The 15,879-nt window shown below is 49.2% G+C and overlaps 6 protein-coding genes across 6 annotated transcripts; 2 read left to right on the top strand and 4 right to left on the bottom strand.

Moving 5' to 3' along the window:
* Positions 1–324: 324 nt before the first annotated feature.
* Positions 325–2,240, top strand: mirD (putative MFS siderophore iron transporter; the record flags this gene model as incomplete). Its single annotated transcript, XM_057173777.1, has 3 exons — positions 325–560; positions 639–1,252; positions 1,309–2,240. The coding sequence occupies 3 exons, from the start codon at positions 325–327 to the stop codon at positions 2,238–2,240; spliced, it is 1,782 nt and encodes a 593-aa protein (XP_057033928.1).
* Positions 2,241–5,693: 3,453 nt separating this feature from the next.
* Positions 5,694–6,758, bottom strand: N7457_002730 (putative glycerol dehydrogenase; the record flags this gene model as incomplete). Its single annotated transcript, XM_057173776.1, has 3 exons — positions 5,694–5,893; positions 5,960–6,340; positions 6,398–6,758. The coding sequence occupies 3 exons, from the start codon at positions 6,756–6,758 to the stop codon at positions 5,694–5,696; spliced, it is 942 nt and encodes a 313-aa protein (XP_057033927.1).
* Positions 6,759–7,533: 775 nt separating this feature from the next.
* N7457_002729 (inositol oxygenase) lies at positions 7,534–8,555 on the top strand (the record flags this gene model as incomplete). Its single annotated transcript, XM_057173775.1, has 2 exons — positions 7,534–8,448; positions 8,499–8,555. 2 exons carry the CDS (start codon positions 7,534–7,536, stop codon positions 8,553–8,555), a joined length of 972 nt encoding a protein of 323 aa, XP_057033926.1.
* A 434-nt stretch (positions 8,556–8,989) lies between these two features.
* On the bottom strand, positions 8,990–10,151 carry N7457_002728 (putative NAD binding Rossmann fold oxidoreductase; the record flags this gene model as incomplete). The annotated part of the gene is made up of 2 exons (XM_057173774.1): positions 8,990–9,727; positions 9,825–10,151. The coding sequence occupies 2 exons, from the start codon at positions 10,149–10,151 to the stop codon at positions 8,990–8,992; spliced, it is 1,065 nt and encodes a 354-aa protein (XP_057033925.1).
* Positions 10,152–10,377: 226 nt separating this feature from the next.
* Positions 10,378–12,164, bottom strand: N7457_002727 (uncharacterized protein; the record flags this gene model as incomplete). The annotated part of the gene is made up of 4 exons (XM_057173773.1): positions 10,378–11,116; positions 11,171–11,307; positions 11,368–11,797; positions 11,860–12,164. 4 exons carry the CDS (start codon positions 12,162–12,164, stop codon positions 10,378–10,380), a joined length of 1,611 nt encoding a protein of 536 aa, XP_057033924.1.
* Positions 12,165–13,289: 1,125 nt separating this feature from the next.
* On the bottom strand, positions 13,290–15,578 carry N7457_002726 (uncharacterized protein; the record flags this gene model as incomplete). Its single annotated transcript, XM_057173772.1, has 1 exon — positions 13,290–15,578. The coding sequence occupies one exon, from the start codon at positions 15,576–15,578 to the stop codon at positions 13,290–13,292; it is 2,289 nt and encodes a 762-aa protein (XP_057033923.1).
* Positions 15,579–15,879: the final 301 nt, after the last annotated feature.

Raw genomic sequence — 15,879 nt, 5'->3', positions numbered from 1 at the left:
GTGGGCAGACCACACATGGTCTGGGCGCGAACTGAGAGCCCTAAGAAGGATGGGGAGAAAAAGCTCGGTTACTTGATTACCCGGCGAATCAACGATGAGACATCGCCAAGACCCTGTCTACTGGTTTATTTATCACGGCGTGGCGTGCGTGAACCTTGCAACAGTCTACTCCGTCCCAAGCTTCCGAGTTCGGTGATTGTTTTGGACACTAGGTCTGGAGCGCTACCAAGAGAGGTATTTGCTATAAGGGCAAAGGTTCCCCTTGGGGTCTGTGGTTTTATTTTGAGTCTCTCCAGCCTATCTTCTTCCCACCAATTTCACAACATGGGCATTGCCAGATTCCGATCTGCCTTTCGGCGGTCAGCATCGGCGGAGTCTGATATTCCCGTCGATGTGACCACCGATGGCGAACGCAAGAGCGAATTGCCCTCAGCGGTTGTCGCTCCAGCTGACGAGGAAAACCCCGATTTGCCCACCGAAGATTCCCAGCAAGGTGTCAAAGCTGTTGAGGCGGTGACTTTGAGTTGGACGAAGGGCATGCTAATTGCAGTCTTTGCAAAGTAAGCTCTTATCTCTCTGCATTCATTTGTGACCGGTGTGTGCGATATAAGTTGTTTGCTAACTGAAGTCTTCAATAGCATCTGGTTCTTGTATTTTGTCAACGCTATGCAGTCTTCGATCAACTACAGTTTGCTCGGCTATGTCACTAGTGACTTCGAGAGCCACTCCCTACTAAATGTCATTTACATTGTCGCAGACGCCATGACAGCTGCAGTATACATCCCCACTGCCAAAGTCATGGACGTTTTTGGCCGTGCTGAAGGTTATTTGATGATGGCCTCGTTCGCCACTCTCGGTCTGGTCTTGATGGCTGTGTGCCACAACCTTCCCACCTTTTGCGCTGCCTACGTCTTCTACAGCATTGGATTTGGAGGTATGACATACTGCGTGGATGTCATCACCGCCGATATCTCTAAGCTCAAGAATCGAGCTTTGGCGTACGCTTTCACCTCCTCCCCGTATATCATCACGGCGTTCGCTGGCCCCAAGGCTGCCGAGGGCTTCTACGAGGATATCAGCTGGCGCTGGGCTTTCGGTGCATTCTCCATCATTTTCCCCATTGTTGCCTCTCCTCTTTTCTTCATCTTGAAAGCCAATCTCAAGAAGGCCGAGAAGAATGGACTTCTCGTGAAAGAGCCTAGCGGCCGGACCCTTTTCCAAAGCCTTTGGCACTATATCAAGGAGTTTGATTGTGAGTGGTCATTTTCTTCAAAGGGTTAGGCCTGGCGAAATACTAATCTTGTATAGTGCTCGGTGTCATCGTATTTTCCGTTGGCCTTACAGTCTTCCTCCTTCCCTTTAGTATTGCTTCGTTCGCCCCCAATGGCTGGGCATCAGACTATATCATTGCTATGATCGTGGTCGGATTCGTTATGCTTGGAATATTCATTGCTTGGGAACTTCTTCTTGCTCCCACCCCAATGTTTAACTTCAGTCTACTGACTGATCGAACTATCATCGGCGCGTGTTTGCTTGACGCAACATACCAGCTCTCCTACTACTGCTGGAACAACTACTACACCTCCTTTTTGCAGGTAGTAAACGATCTTACCATTGCCGAGGCTGGATACGTTAGCAATACCTTCGATGTTGTTTCCGGCATTCTTCTCCTCGGAACAGGTTTCGTTATCCGCAAGACCGGACGCTTCAAGTGGACTCTCTACATTGCGGTTCCCCTGTATATCTTTGCTCAGGGATTGATGATCTACTTCCGCCGTCCCAATCAATCTGTCGGTTATCTTGTCATGTGCCAGATTTTCATCTCTATTGGTGGATCCGTCTTCATTCTTGTTGAGCAGCTTGCTATCCTTGCTGCTGCTGACCACCAGCACGTCGCCACTGTCCTTGCTCTGTTGAACGTTGTGGGAACTGTCGGTAACGCTGCCGGTTCTACCATTTGCGCCGCCATCTGGACCAACACATTCCGCAAATCCCTTCTACGCTATCTTCCCGAGTCTGCCATAGGAGATGTCGATTTGATCTATGAGGATCTTGCTCAGCAGGTATCATATCCCATCCACTCTCCCGAGCGTCTGGGAATTCAGCAAGCATATGCCTACTCCCAGACGAGAATGCTTGCTGTTGGAACGGGTCTCATGGGTCTCTGCATTATCTGGACCATCATGATCCGCGACATTGATCTGAAGAAGGTTGCCCAGGTCAAGGGTACCGTCTTCTAATATGTTTTCTCTTCTCTTTGGGAGTCATCTTTGCCCACGACACTGTTCATGATCCACTCCCCCTTATATCCAACCCCTGACTAGCTGCATCACGTCAGTTATTCAAGCTTGCTTTCAGTACTCTACTGCCTAATCTATACCACATAATGATCTAAATACAGAACGTTATGAATTTCCAAATCAATTCTCCGGTCCTGATAATCCATAAAATCTTGACAATTAGCTTTGAGACATCAATATGATCAAACCTACGGAGACATCCACATGTTCAAATGTCCAAGAATGTAACTTTTAGACATCTCACTTCCAAGAAAATGGAATGATAGTCGCGGGACGTTGCACGCCAAGCGTCGTTAGAGCCCACGCCGAGTTTTCAGCGACCAGCTCGCATACGTTTTGTTTCCCGTTGGCCGGGCGTATTGTAAACCGGTAATTTTGGGCGAACGTAATTTTGAGCAAAGTTACCCATACATACCGCTAGTAAGTTAGGTAATATATCCGACTCCACAGTCCACACCACCTCCTCCGAGTAAATACTGGGATATGAATCACCGTTTGTACATGAGACAACGGGATCCGAGCAGATACTTGCCTACCGAGAACATATCCCGGTCCCATTTGCCCAGATCCACGTCTGGCCAGAGATTCCCCACCTCGCAGAACCAGGGGTCAAAACGATCTGATAACGTTTTGGTCTGGTGTGCTTCTGTTGTCTCGCGCGATATCCGAGAAAAATCCTTTTCTATCGGCCCAAACCACCCAGGTCACACATGGCTGGTTATATCGGCCCACAGAGAATCGCAACTGGGGAGGCAATAGGCAAGTACTCCGTACTCGGACTCCGATTGTGCTCGCCCAGGAAGATACCTTCTGTGGAAAAGTCGACCGAGCCTCCACTTCATTTCGGGGTGGGTATGGCCGCTTGCTCAGGGGCGGCTATGTTCGTTGGGATCCATTTTCTCTGGAAAGATTCCGAATGGGATCGAATCTGATAATTTCCTGATCATCTGATTAGATGGACTCATTGTCCTGGGTCCTTCTAGTGTTGTGGCGCTTTTATCTGATCCGAATGCCCCTGGTGGGTAGGGAGAGATGACACACGGTAACACATCCCGCGTGGGTTTCGGGGTCTGGGTGGGCTTTTTTTTTTCAAGAGAGCTCGGAGACCTTTGCACGCTAGGTAGCTATTACGTACTTCGAAAGTAGCATCTAGGCAATGTTGTAGCGTCTACTCCGTACACCGGTGTACTTTAGCTAGCGGAAATGATAGATCCTTCCTGGGTTACACTATTGCCGAGTCTCATCACTCGAACCTATGCCTTTTCTCGCGTAAATCTCTACTAGAACGTAGTGTGAGTCATTCTACGCCATGTGAATCGTATGGATCATTTGATACAGACCCGAAAAGAATAGAATGGAGATATGGCAGCCGAGTTATTGACATCCTCATCCTATCGAATCACATATTTGACTTCCTATCAACGCTGCTATTGATGGCCCTGTACTTTGGTCTCCTCTGAATAGCTGTAGTCATTAGCTTCGAACTCTTCGGCTCCCTTCCTCAGTTCATAGCTTCACCACTAAAGCCATCTTGTACACTCAAAAATCTTCATACGCATACTAGAGGTCCCAAATATGTTATCTCAGTATTGTATCATTCGTAGGGAGGTCTTTCTCTCCAGACTTGTCCATTGTATTGCACAAATAAGTATCATAACATGTTTCGCCCGTTGACAAGATTTCATTTTGCACCTTGGGTGCCAACTGTTAGGGTCTACTGCTGATAGAGACGTCGAAATGCATCATGAAGATGGTTGATGAAGCTAAGAAGACTAAGCCAAAAGGCTATGGACTAGGAGAGAAGTCGGACAACAACATTGCAAACTATAGTTCTCTACCATATTCATCGACCTACGTATAATTTGTGAATTTCTAGATTGTTTGAACTTCGCTGTTTTACGCAAGCACCCACTTTCTCCCTTCTTGCTATCCTCATCGCCGTCAGCGCAACTTCCAAATCCAGTTAACGGATACAGATAGCTTTATGCTGGGTAACAGTTTCGCAGCCTACTACCATCGTAGCGCTCTATGTTGAGTCCCTGGCTGTAGATTCCATCACTGCCTTGTATCATAGATCCATGGAGCTAGTTGGTGATATATATGGAGCCGCCCTGGCATAAAATCCATGCCCTGTGAGGATATAAGATCGAATGCGCAGATGACAAAACTTCTCTATAACTACCATTGTTATAGAGAAGTATACAGAAGCCTGTTATACAAGCGAGATACTCATTAGGGGGCGTATGATATTCGTTATGGCGATGATGAACGTCTGTGCCTCTAATAAGAACGCATAACAACCCACATGATAGTTCCTCGATTATAATTAGGTGTGCTTCTATCAACATCCTGTTCTTCTTTCTTATTTATTTTGCTTTTTGTTTCTTTTGATGGTTGATACAAACTGCATATCTTGCTGACTTCATCGTAACCTAGTGGATCAATGCCATAAAACTTCCTTGTTGACAATTCAATCAAACCAAGCCCAGTGGTTACTGTTAGGTTGAATGTTATTACTCTTTACCTTTTCTTGCCTAGGAAATTGTCTGCCAATGGTATTTGGAGTAATGCAAGTCATGGGAATCACAATCCTCCGCAGACCTAGGCTTGTGCACCTATTGAAGGTTCAGCTCTAATGGAGTTAATGATTCCTCTGCATTTCCCAGGCTCGCAATAAATAGCGAGTTTCATACCCTTCGATCAATTTTACTGATCCTGTACTGCTCTTAGCTCTAGGTCTGAGTGTGAGTCCCGGTCCGGTTTTGTTTCTTTTCGCTTCACTAACCTCAGACCTTTCGCAGTTCTCAGTCAATCCGCCGGTGCTGGATAATCTCCAGACTCTACCTATGCACCGCTCGGAATCTAAGACACCGAGACAAGAAGGCTGCCAATGATGTTCCCCCAAAAGAGAGGGAAGGGGGAAGACAGCCTACCACGGTATATTGAGGTCATTCTTGATACCTCCTGGGCTGACTTGGGCTCTATTCAAGTTTCTGGAGTCATTGTTGAAATCTTCAATCTGCTTTCAGAATTAGAAGTCATACTTGGTTGAGATGAATGCCAGAGTTTGCGAAAACCTTAGTTCTTAATGTCGAATTTAGATCAAGAAGATAGGATAGTGCAAGGTAGAACTGTAGCTAAACAGATTGATAGGAGCCCTATTTAAGAAGTTAACTGGATCATCTGAGCACATAGATGAAGTCCGAAAGCTATATTGGGTATACAAAGCAAACCGGTCCTTGTAATGAGTGTAGATAACACCACGTTTTGCAGTTCAATTATCTGACTTCGCTATTCATGGACTCATAAACTCCCACTTCGATATATGTCCTTGCAAACAGAACCCAATGCTCTAAATGCACTCGTCTATCAAAGTTGAAGTATGTATAGAACTTACTGCTTATCAGGGAAGCCGAAGTTGACGCCGAATGGAGGATAAACAAAGCGTTGGAGCTTACCCTCAGCCTGTAAGCTGTCACTGTACTTGCGAAGGGTGGCCATGTCCTCATCATCCAGCTTGATCAAGTCGGCACGGTTGGCCTCAATGCGGGCAGGAGTCACAGACTTGGCGAGAACCGAAGAGCCACGGGCGACTGCGAAGAAAAGGATCGGTCAATATGGTCAAGTCAGCCTGAGAGGAAAAATTGAGAAATACTTACTGTGCCAGCTGAGCAGGATAGTAGCAGGAGTAACCCCACGCCTAGTCGCAACGGCCACGATAGGCTCAGCAGTGAACAGCGGGCTGCCGGTGCTGCCCAAAGGACTGTAAGCTGTGATGTGGATGCCAGCCTTATTACAGAAGTCAACGATCTCTTGCTGGGGGAGCAGAGGGTGGTTTTCGATCTGATTGGCGGCGGGAACAATGGTGGCCTGGGGTAGAAGCTCCTCGAGGAACTTCACACTATAGTTCGAAACACCAATTGCCTTGACCTTGCCGGTGCCGACAAGCTTCTCCAAACTCTTCCATGTGGTGACGTGGGAGTGGCTGTGGACAATATCTCGCGAACCATCAGCGAGCTTGGGGAAGAGGTTATGGTTACCTGCGGGGGAATTTGTCAGTATCTAGAATTCGTATATCCGAAGCAGATTTAAGATACCCTTGGGGTTCATTGCCAGGGGCCAATGCATCAGGTAAAGGTCAACATAGTCGAGTCCGAGATCTTTCAGGCTCTGCTCGATGCCCTCCTCGACCCGAGAGTGGTAGGAGCACCACAGCTTGGTAGTCACGAAGAGATCCTCGCGCTTGACGATACCGGCATCGATAGCCTCTTTAATGCCCTGGCCGACCTCACTTTCATTGCCGTAGCAAAGAGCGGCATCGATGTGACGGTAGCCGACCTTGATGGCGTGAGAGACAGCGCACGCGACCTCACCGGGCTGGGATTGCCATGTTCCCAGACCGAGGGCGGGAATCTCAGCGCCAGTGTTGAGCTTGAAACGGGTATCGCAGGCAGCCATTATGAATTGAGAACTAAACTAGTATTTACTGATCAAATTGAACGCGCAGTGGTCTATTTACACCAGAAAGGCGGGGGAAGCCTTCGGTCGAAACAATGCCCCGAGCTTCCCCCCGCCCATCGGGGGTCTTCCACCCGACAACTCGGGCTTTTTCCATCAATCACGACGCTGAAACGGCTTTCTGGAAATGTCCTCTAGAATGTTCTCTTACAGGGGTATTCAAACCATCATTTGGATGAAAAGAATAGCACAAGTATCCCCGCATATTAACCGTCACCAACATTCCAAGGGCCGAGGACATTGGCAGTTGCAGCAGCCCCCTGCGTAGGGCTTAGGGCCACAACGGAAACCATCTTCCATGTTTTCCTTTTCGAGGAATCATTTTCTGCCTGACATCAGAACCCCACCATACATGGCTCGAGGACACCATAGGGCCCCTGCGACTGCCAATCATCGTCATTCTTCTGCAGAGCAGCTCAGATCTTCGTCGGCCCGGAAGCCAGTATCCGTGATGTTTCACAGCGACGATTCCTGTCCCATAACGATGGCAAATCATGGACGGTCTGGAGACAGGTTTCAGCGCACAGCAGCTGAGGTCGGAAATCTGGATGCGATACTGCCTCTCGATCCTATATATACGCCAAATATCCAAGAACTGATCCCTCTTCCGACGAAAGGCTCTACTCATTGATAATTACTAGGCGCATTCAAAGATTTACCCTCCATATTGTATCCTGCAAGAAAAGAAGTACACTCCTTCCCATAGGTTTTCAAAATGGCACCAGTCGCCCTCTATCCACAAGCCTCCCCTGTCTTCAAAAAGCGGGATGGCCAGGCACTCGAGGACCTCTCCGATGCTATCGACGAGGTCAACGTCCTGAAAGACATGAAGAAGCGCGAAGCCCAGAAGAAAGCGATCCAAGAAAGAGGTCTCTACGAAGAGTCTGAGTTCGACAAGGAGAAGGACAAGTCCAATTTCCGCCAATACGAAGACGCCTGCGACCGAGTCAAGAACTTCTACCAAGAGCAGCACACAAAGCAGACCGTCGCGTACAATCTCAAAGCCCGCCATGACTTCCACAGCAAGATCCGCGCTGAAATGACCGTGTGGGAAGCCATGGAGAAACTCAACACCCTAATCGACGAGTCAGACCCAGACACCAGCCTCTCCCAGATCGAGCATCTACTTCAGTCTGCCGAGGCCATCCGTCGCGATGGCAAGCCTCGCTGGATGCAGCTCACCGGACTGATCCACGACCTGGGCAAACTCCTCTTCTTCTTCGACGCCGAAGGTCAATGGGATGTAGTCGGCGATACCTTCCCGGTCGGCTGTGCGTATGACGAGAGAATCGTCTATGGCCGCGATTCGTTCCGCAATAACGAGGACTTCGAACATCCAATCTACGATACCAAATTTGGTATCTACAGCCCCGGCTGTGGTCTCGATAAAGTCATGCTCTCCTGGGGCCATGATGAATATCTCTATCATCTCGCTAAGGAGCAATCGACCCTTCCCGACGAGGCGCTCGCTATGATTCGTTATCACTCTTTCTACCCGTGGCACAGCGCTGGCGCATATCATGAGTTTATGAACGACCACGACCGTGATATGCTGCGTGCTGTCAAGGCTTTCAATCCTTACGACTTGTACAGCAAGAGCGATGATATTCCCAGTATTGAGGAGTTGAAGGTATGTCTTGTTTTCCCCTGGTTTCTCAACTCAACGCTAATTTTTTGCAGCCATATTACCTCGAGCTCATCGACGAGTACTTCCCCACTAAAGTGCTCAAGTGGTAGGGGTTTACAACGTCCTCTTGAAGCCGCTTTATTTTGCACATTATGTTTGATGATTCCCCTCTTTTTGGCTATTCAGTTCCATGTGAATATCGACGATACATGCCATAATGATCGAATTAGCGTTTAATGATACACACTATTGTGTTACTATTTTGTCCATCAAATCCAGAAAGTAAGTTGACAGAGATGGAAAGAATCTTGAATATCTTCCTCTACATACTATTTTTATCCAAAACTCTTCCTCTCTCTGCTTCACTTTTAATGATCCTTTTGATTGTGTGCTTTGTTGATATTGCTCTTATACCACCCATCACAAAAAAGAAGTAGTCTGAGAGCTCGCTGTCCCAAAGAAAGGGACCAAAAAAAAGCGAGAAAAGCCCTATATAGAAGTCATTGAGCATATCATTTCCAACATAAACTCCGCACCAAACAAACTACAAATGAGCCACCTCCACCCTCTCCCCATTCTCATCAAAAAATATCTTCTTCTGCGTAATCAGCGCCTCCTGCAACGCCGCCCCAATCCTAACTGCCTCAACCGCATCTCCCAACTCAATCGGCAACGCCGTACCATCTAAACAAGCCGCGGAGAACTCATTCGCCTCCGTAACAAACGCCCCCTCAAACCGATCATAGTAGGTCTGTGGAATCTCCCTCCTCACGCCCGACGCATCAAAAATACTCAAATGATTCAATGCCGGCTGCGTATTAACCGCCAACTTCCCCATCGTCCCAATAATCTCCGTAACATCCTCCTGGCCCGCCGCCATCATACGAGATGCATAGAAAAACGCCATCCGGCCATCGTAGAACTCAACCAGACCGACGGCGTTGTCTCGGTCGTTGTGCTTGCGCAGATCGGGCTCGACGGCGGTGATACCCACTGCCGAGACGGACTTTACTTTGCAGTCGCCGAAGAACCAGAGCGTGAGGTCGATGTCGTGGATGGAGCAGTCGACGAAGATGCCGCCGGAGAACTCGGCGTAGGCGACGAAGAAGCCGGTTGGGTCGAGCTTGTCGCAGGTTTGGCTGCGGAGGACGGAGGGGGTGCCGATGGCGCCGGAGAGCATTTTTTGGTGTGCGTCTCGGTAGGATTTGTCGAAGCGGCGGGAGAATCCGCACATTACTTTTAAATGTGGCTTTTTGGCTGCGGCGTCGATGACGGATTGGGACTGTATGGGGGAGTGGGATGTTAGCTTGGGGGAGCTTTGGGGGGTTGGTGTTGTGTGTTTGTATAGAGTATACTCAGTCGGGGTTGGCTGGGCTTACTATTTCGACGCTGGTGGAGATGGGTTTCTCGCAGAGGACATGTTTGTCGGCGTTGATGGCCTTGATTGCCTGCTCGGCATGCACTGCAGTTGCTGATGCGACTACCACGGCAACTAGACCTTCATGCTTGAGCATGTCATCGTAGTTCTGATATAGACGCACGCCGAAGGGCTCGAGGTGAGTCTTAGCCCATTCATGCTCGACAGGATCAGGTGAACTTGCGGCTACAAGCTCGGCTCGAGGAGTACGCTCCAGGAAGTTTAGGGCATGGCGCTTGCCCATTCGGCCCAGGCCGGCACAGCCGATCTTCAATCTGTGGGCAGCCATTGTATGGAATGTCAACGAGATGGAAAAAAAGAATCAATTGATAATAAAGAGTGAAGCTATACAGTTGGAACTAAGTTGTTATAAAGTTGGATCGGGACTAGATTCGGAGGCCAGTCTCCGAAGCTCTTCGCTGCAAAAATGGAGCCGGAAAGTGAATTCCACACCGATGCCGAGCTCCCTTGGTATCATCCACTGAAAAAAAGAAGAAAAAAAGAAGAAAAAAAGGCTAATCGACTCGCTCATTTCCGTCGGTCTTCTTCGATTCTCGACGCTGCTTGCGCTTCGCAGTCTCCACCGGATCCGCAAATCCGTCACCTCTCAGCCAGGCCAAGCCTTTGCGCAGTCCACCTCCCTGCACGGCCTCAGGGTTGGTCTCAAGGATTGATCCCATCAGAGCCCAGGATAAGACGATCAGCAAGAGTTCACCGCTCTTTCGGCCCTTCCAGAGTCCACGCTTGACCCCGGTCTTGTAGGCAGAGTCAACAGCGGCCCGGAAGACCCAGGTAAATGTGCTGCGGCTATTGCCCAGGAACAAGAATGGCAGACCGCCCAGTGCTCCGCTGAGGAAGAAACGCTTGGTGGGAAGCGTTGAACGGGGTAAATACTGGTTGAAGAGACAAACACTGCCCCAGGCTGAGCCAGTTGCAGTTGAGAGAATAGCTGTCATAGTGATGATACGCTTCGACATTGTGTTCAACGATGACAGAGGCTGAAGCAGGATGCTCTTGAGTTTGGGAATCGAGAGTGCTAGAGTCACGGCTGTCAGGAACCGAGCAAGCAGCGGCACGGAGAGGAGGATATGGTGCAAGAACGCCGTGCTACAGTTCGGCAGGTTTGGATGCAAAAGAGCGCATGATAGACTCGAAATTGCAGGGTGTGCTGGTCCAGTGATTGGGGAGATGGAAGACACTGCTGATGGCAAGGTATTGAGGTTGCCAGGGTGTAGGATCGGCGAAACAAATGCGCTGTGTGTTATTAGCATAATTTCCACTCATTGTCAGGATGAATATTAAGCTTACGGCCATCGGAGATCAGCAATAGAGGCAAGGGAGTTCACAATCTCTTCCTGCTCGGGCCAAGCGATGTTGGCCGGGAGCGCCTCCGGCCGGCCTTGAATGTAGCTCGGCGAGAGCTTGAGAATGACTTTTCCGAACCACTATACCATTACATTAGCCACCGTAACTTTACACACAAAAAAGGGAATTCGGTCACGAACACCGGGCGTAGTCTCGCGATCGAACACGAAAGCATGGAAGAGCTGCGCAAACGAGATGGGCATCAGCAGCCAGCTGCCAAACCACCATGGGCGCCTATCCAACCAGCCTTTGGAGTCCAAAACATTGAACAAGAACTCCAAGCTCCTGGTGCCTGTGTAAATCGCCGCAGTCAAGCGGAGTTGGTCTTGAGGGCAGATGCCGAGGGCGAAGCCTGCCAGACTTGCGCCGATCGCAGGCGCATAGCGTGAAGTCAGCGCCTGCGAAATGCGCGGGTTGCGCTCTCTGAACGGCTGTGCATCGTCGGTACGGAGATTGGCTCGCAGTCGGACAAGAAAGCGGTACAGGAGACGATGGATGAGAAGGAGGAGGGATAGGGAGATCGAGAGACGGAATTTAGGTGACCGGAGCAGAGGGGTGCGAGTTTTCTTCCTGTTGTTGAAATTCCGTTAGTCTATGTTGTGAAGGAGTCTCTTAAATTAAGTTGATCTTACTGTGGAGCGCCGCCTTGGAATCGAGTAATCAGCAGATCGGCCAACTTCAACGCGATTCCGGAGCCGACAAAAACCCGCAACGAGGAGCGAACAGCAGCATCGCTATGTCGATTCTTCGAGCGAGCGATGACATCGTAACGAGATGGAGTTGGAAGCTTGTTCTGGACGGCAGGGGCACGCTTGAGTACCGATTCGTGGAGGTAACGGTATTCTTTGGCACTAAGACACACGCGAAGGACATCGCGTACGGCGGAAGGTGGTAGATTCAACGCGTCCCCTGTTGGAGCGCTGTCCGCGGTGGACATGTTGAAATATTCTGATGCGACCCAAGTTGGGAGAGCATAAAGTCCGGGGATGAGAAGGGGGTCGAGAGGCTCCACGTTGCGGAGAAGCCCGACCTCGGTAATTCGCACATGGCCTTGAAGCCTGATAATTACTGGTAATCTCGTCCCCCAATACTTGTCAGGCCATTTTACGAAGTAGAAACGGCTCAAATACTGACAAGAAGCAAGTCCAGATTCTTATAGAACCTATCTACATCGTGAAGCAACTGCAGGGCTCTGGATTAAACCTATCTGTATAAGAATACTGTATGTATACATATGTTTTTTTTTAGCTTCCCTTGCAATTGTTCCGGAGAAAGAACGTAATATGGTATACGGAGTAGATGAGGTACCTAGTCTAGTACCCCTACTACTCACTGCTAGGCTCGCTATCCCCGGCATCCCCGGCACCTCGGCATCTATGTTGTATTGTATACACCTATATCCGAGAGCTCTAGGGAAGACCATCTTCTTTCGAGCTTACCGTTAACTCTGCTGTATCTGTTAACCACCGTTTTCAATTTTAGGCACGAACTTTTTATCTATACCTTTACAATCCCAGCCTTTATGAGGTACATGTAGCCATAAGACCTATGAAGTGGTCGTGTGAAAGGAGACCGGCATGTAAACAAGCACCAGTACTTACGTATAGCAGTCACCTCGCTCTATTTATGGGGTTTTAACTAGTTCTCTGGGCTTCTTGATCCCCTTGATTCCATCATTTTGTGCCCTTTCCAGGTGGTTCGATCAAGCATATCAATCCTAGCAGGTGAAAAGTTGTCTTTGGGGTAGTAAGTAACTCAAAATCCTGCTTTATCTGATAATGATGTCTAATAGCAGTTTGAACAAAATCGCTTAGGGGTTGACAGCACTGGTTGAGGGTTGGCTTTCATATTCCGGTCGAACTAAATAGTAATAAACAGGCAAGTAAATCGTGGCGGGGAAGACTGCAGTGCCAGATTCGACGAAAACTGTCCCATCGAGTCACCACTATTTTCCTCTTCCTCCTACTCCATTAAGTTATTAAACAGATTCTCGAGTTAATGCCTGTCTCTGCTTCAAAATATACATCAGTCTCGTGCAGCGTAATGACATACCTACATGTAGTTAAGTCCGCTGGGGGCGTAGGGGTAGACGGAAGCCCCGCAACTCGCGCACCGCTCTGTTTATTTCCCGCGCGAATTCTGTACTTAGAGATTTCTGGTCGGATTCGTCGATTGCGGTTAGTTTGCGTTTGCGATTCGGTGAAATCAGTGTCAAGATCGGGCGTGTGTTGATAATCTCAGCCCTTTCAAAGTCAAAAATCACCACCTTTTTGCTTTCTGGATTGTACAACCAATTGCGCGGGGCCGGGTCTTTATGAATGACGTTTTGGTTATGAATCGCCGATAGGGACTCTTTCAACTTGGAGATCAGACTACTCTGATCCAAGCCCCTAAATGCTACCTCGAGAGGAACTCCGCCTGGGCTCAATAGCATCATATGCTCGAGATAGGCGATTCCATCGTAACTGTAGGGGTGGACCAGATCGATGCTTCCAAGGTACAGAGGAACGTATATCCCCTGGATCGGACGAAGGCTATTGTATACAGCTGCTTCATGGCGAAGGTAGTCGCGGAACTCTGGGACCGTGCATTTTGCGGGCACGGTGTACCCGTGTGATGAGAGCGTCACTTTCAGAAGAGCACCTCGGGAACCGTGGATACCAAGCATCTCACAGTCTGCATTGACGGTCTCGGATAATTGACGTTGCAACTGCTTGAGGAAGGATTGTAAGGTCAAAACATGTTTCGTTTTTCCATGATCAATGACATTGGGGCAAGCCCGGTCTAACTCCCGGCCCAACACTCCTCGCTTTACTAGACCGCGTAGGCATTTCAATGTGCAGTAGCGCCGATGGTTGTCCTCGCGAAATGAGCTCGCCTTAGCTGGGTCACGCTGTTGTCCGCTTGCTTCTCGTTGCCTTCTTTCGACGCCCCGAGGGATGTGTGAGCCCCGGCTTGGTGTATTGGGGTCATCCCCTCCGTCCTCAGAGCTACTATGCATGCTCGAGGGTCGACAACCATCCGTGTTCAATTGGCGTCTCCTACGACGCAGCTGGACTGGAGATCGCACGAAGGAGTTGCTCATATTTGGTGGACGATAGTCGGAAGATGGAACGTCATCTTCTGAAATATCGCCCAAAATATCCGCAAGTATAATTTCCCACTTTGGCAAGATATCGATTGCTTGTAACCCCCAGGCCTGATTTCGGGGCCGCAAGCAAAGTGCTTGGAGAGTAAAGGCGAGAGATTGACCCACAGCAGTCAAGTGTAAGCGATTGGGACAATCCGAGTGAGAGTCCCATCCTGTCTCCTCTCCAACATCTCCTTTTGGCACGGAAAGGTGGTAGAAAAGGGTTGAAGGGTCATCGCCAATTCGCAGATAGATATCGGCCTCGCCAGTGCTGAAGACTCCTACCTGCGTACCAGCACGTACCATATAGTCAAAAGGCTGCGAGAGGAGTCCAACAAGTGCTCGTTGAAAGCGAGCTTTCAAAGGCTCGCCATCCTTCTGCTGTATCACTTCATCCACGTCTATATCTCCCAATCCCTCGTATATATGGCCCAAAGTCACTTTGTGTGGAGATTTATATTCTTTGATGTAGGCAGCAACGCGATGTGTTGATTCAGAGGATTCGTTTGGAATATTATAGACGCAAAATTGGTCAGCTCGAGGCCGTTTGATTATTGGCCGCGGAGTTTTAGGCTCACTTGTAGCCACACTGGATGGTGTCTTTTCTCGGGCAGCTAAACGTGGTGAGCGCCGCCGCCCGGACCGACCGCGAATATCCATGCTCTTCAACCCTTCTTCCAGTTCTTGTTCTGGGCTCAGTGTATTGGAATGGTTTTCGAAACGGATTGACCCTCTCAGACCGAAAGTGCGTCGAAGTTTTCGATCCTTGTAGAGCTCTTCAATGATTCTCGAAACATGGTCCTCCACGGTCTGACGAAGAAAGTGATTCAGGTCGAGTTCCGAACCGATACGCTGCCGGCGAATGTTTTCACCCATCTCTTCCAAAGTACGCAGGGAAGTAAATAATTTGTCTTCCATAAGCGAACAATCCATCAGCAATTGCCAGATTTTTTCTTGCTCGCTGGCAAAAGAGCTCCAAGCTCTAAGCTTGCGGGGGCGAAGCTTGTTGGCCGCATTTGCAGGATCACCACGCGTTGACTGTGTCTTGTCCGGCTGGACTCCAAGGTTGAGGAAAAGATGCTTGTGGAGTCCATCGAGAAACGTAGGGAGGTTGGTTTTGGAGGATTGCTGTTGAGAAGCAGAGAGTTGCTGTTGAGAAGTAGCGAGTTGCTGTTCAGCATCTGCTAGGAGGCGCCGTAGTCTTTCGATTTCAGACGACATCTCGACTCCCTGTTTTTGAACGCGTTGTGAGGGTGACGTTCCTGTGCGGGGGTTTTGTTTACATCCGATCATCCAACACGTGATGACACGGGACTCCAGCTGGCCTCCTTGACCAGGACCCCAATTCTCGGTCGGCAGACAGCTATGGAAGACATAAAGAAGCCCCCAAGATGGGCTCCATGTCAAATCGACTTCAGTGTCAAAATAATCGATCGGCCGGTGGATTCCGTGGTGGGGCATCCGCCTTCACCGACGACTACCTAGGTACTTTGGCTGGCAATTCGACTGGAGCGACGAAGGG

This window comes from Penicillium paradoxum (assembly GCF_028828445.1).
Source record: "Penicillium paradoxum strain IBT 22861 chromosome Unknown utg000003l_segment0_segment0, whole genome shotgun sequence".
Lineage (NCBI taxonomy): Eukaryota > Fungi > Ascomycota > Eurotiomycetes > Eurotiales > Aspergillaceae > Penicillium > Penicillium paradoxum.
The sequence above is the reverse complement of the archived record's forward strand: the minus strand, read 5'-3'. Positions and strand labels throughout refer to the sequence as shown.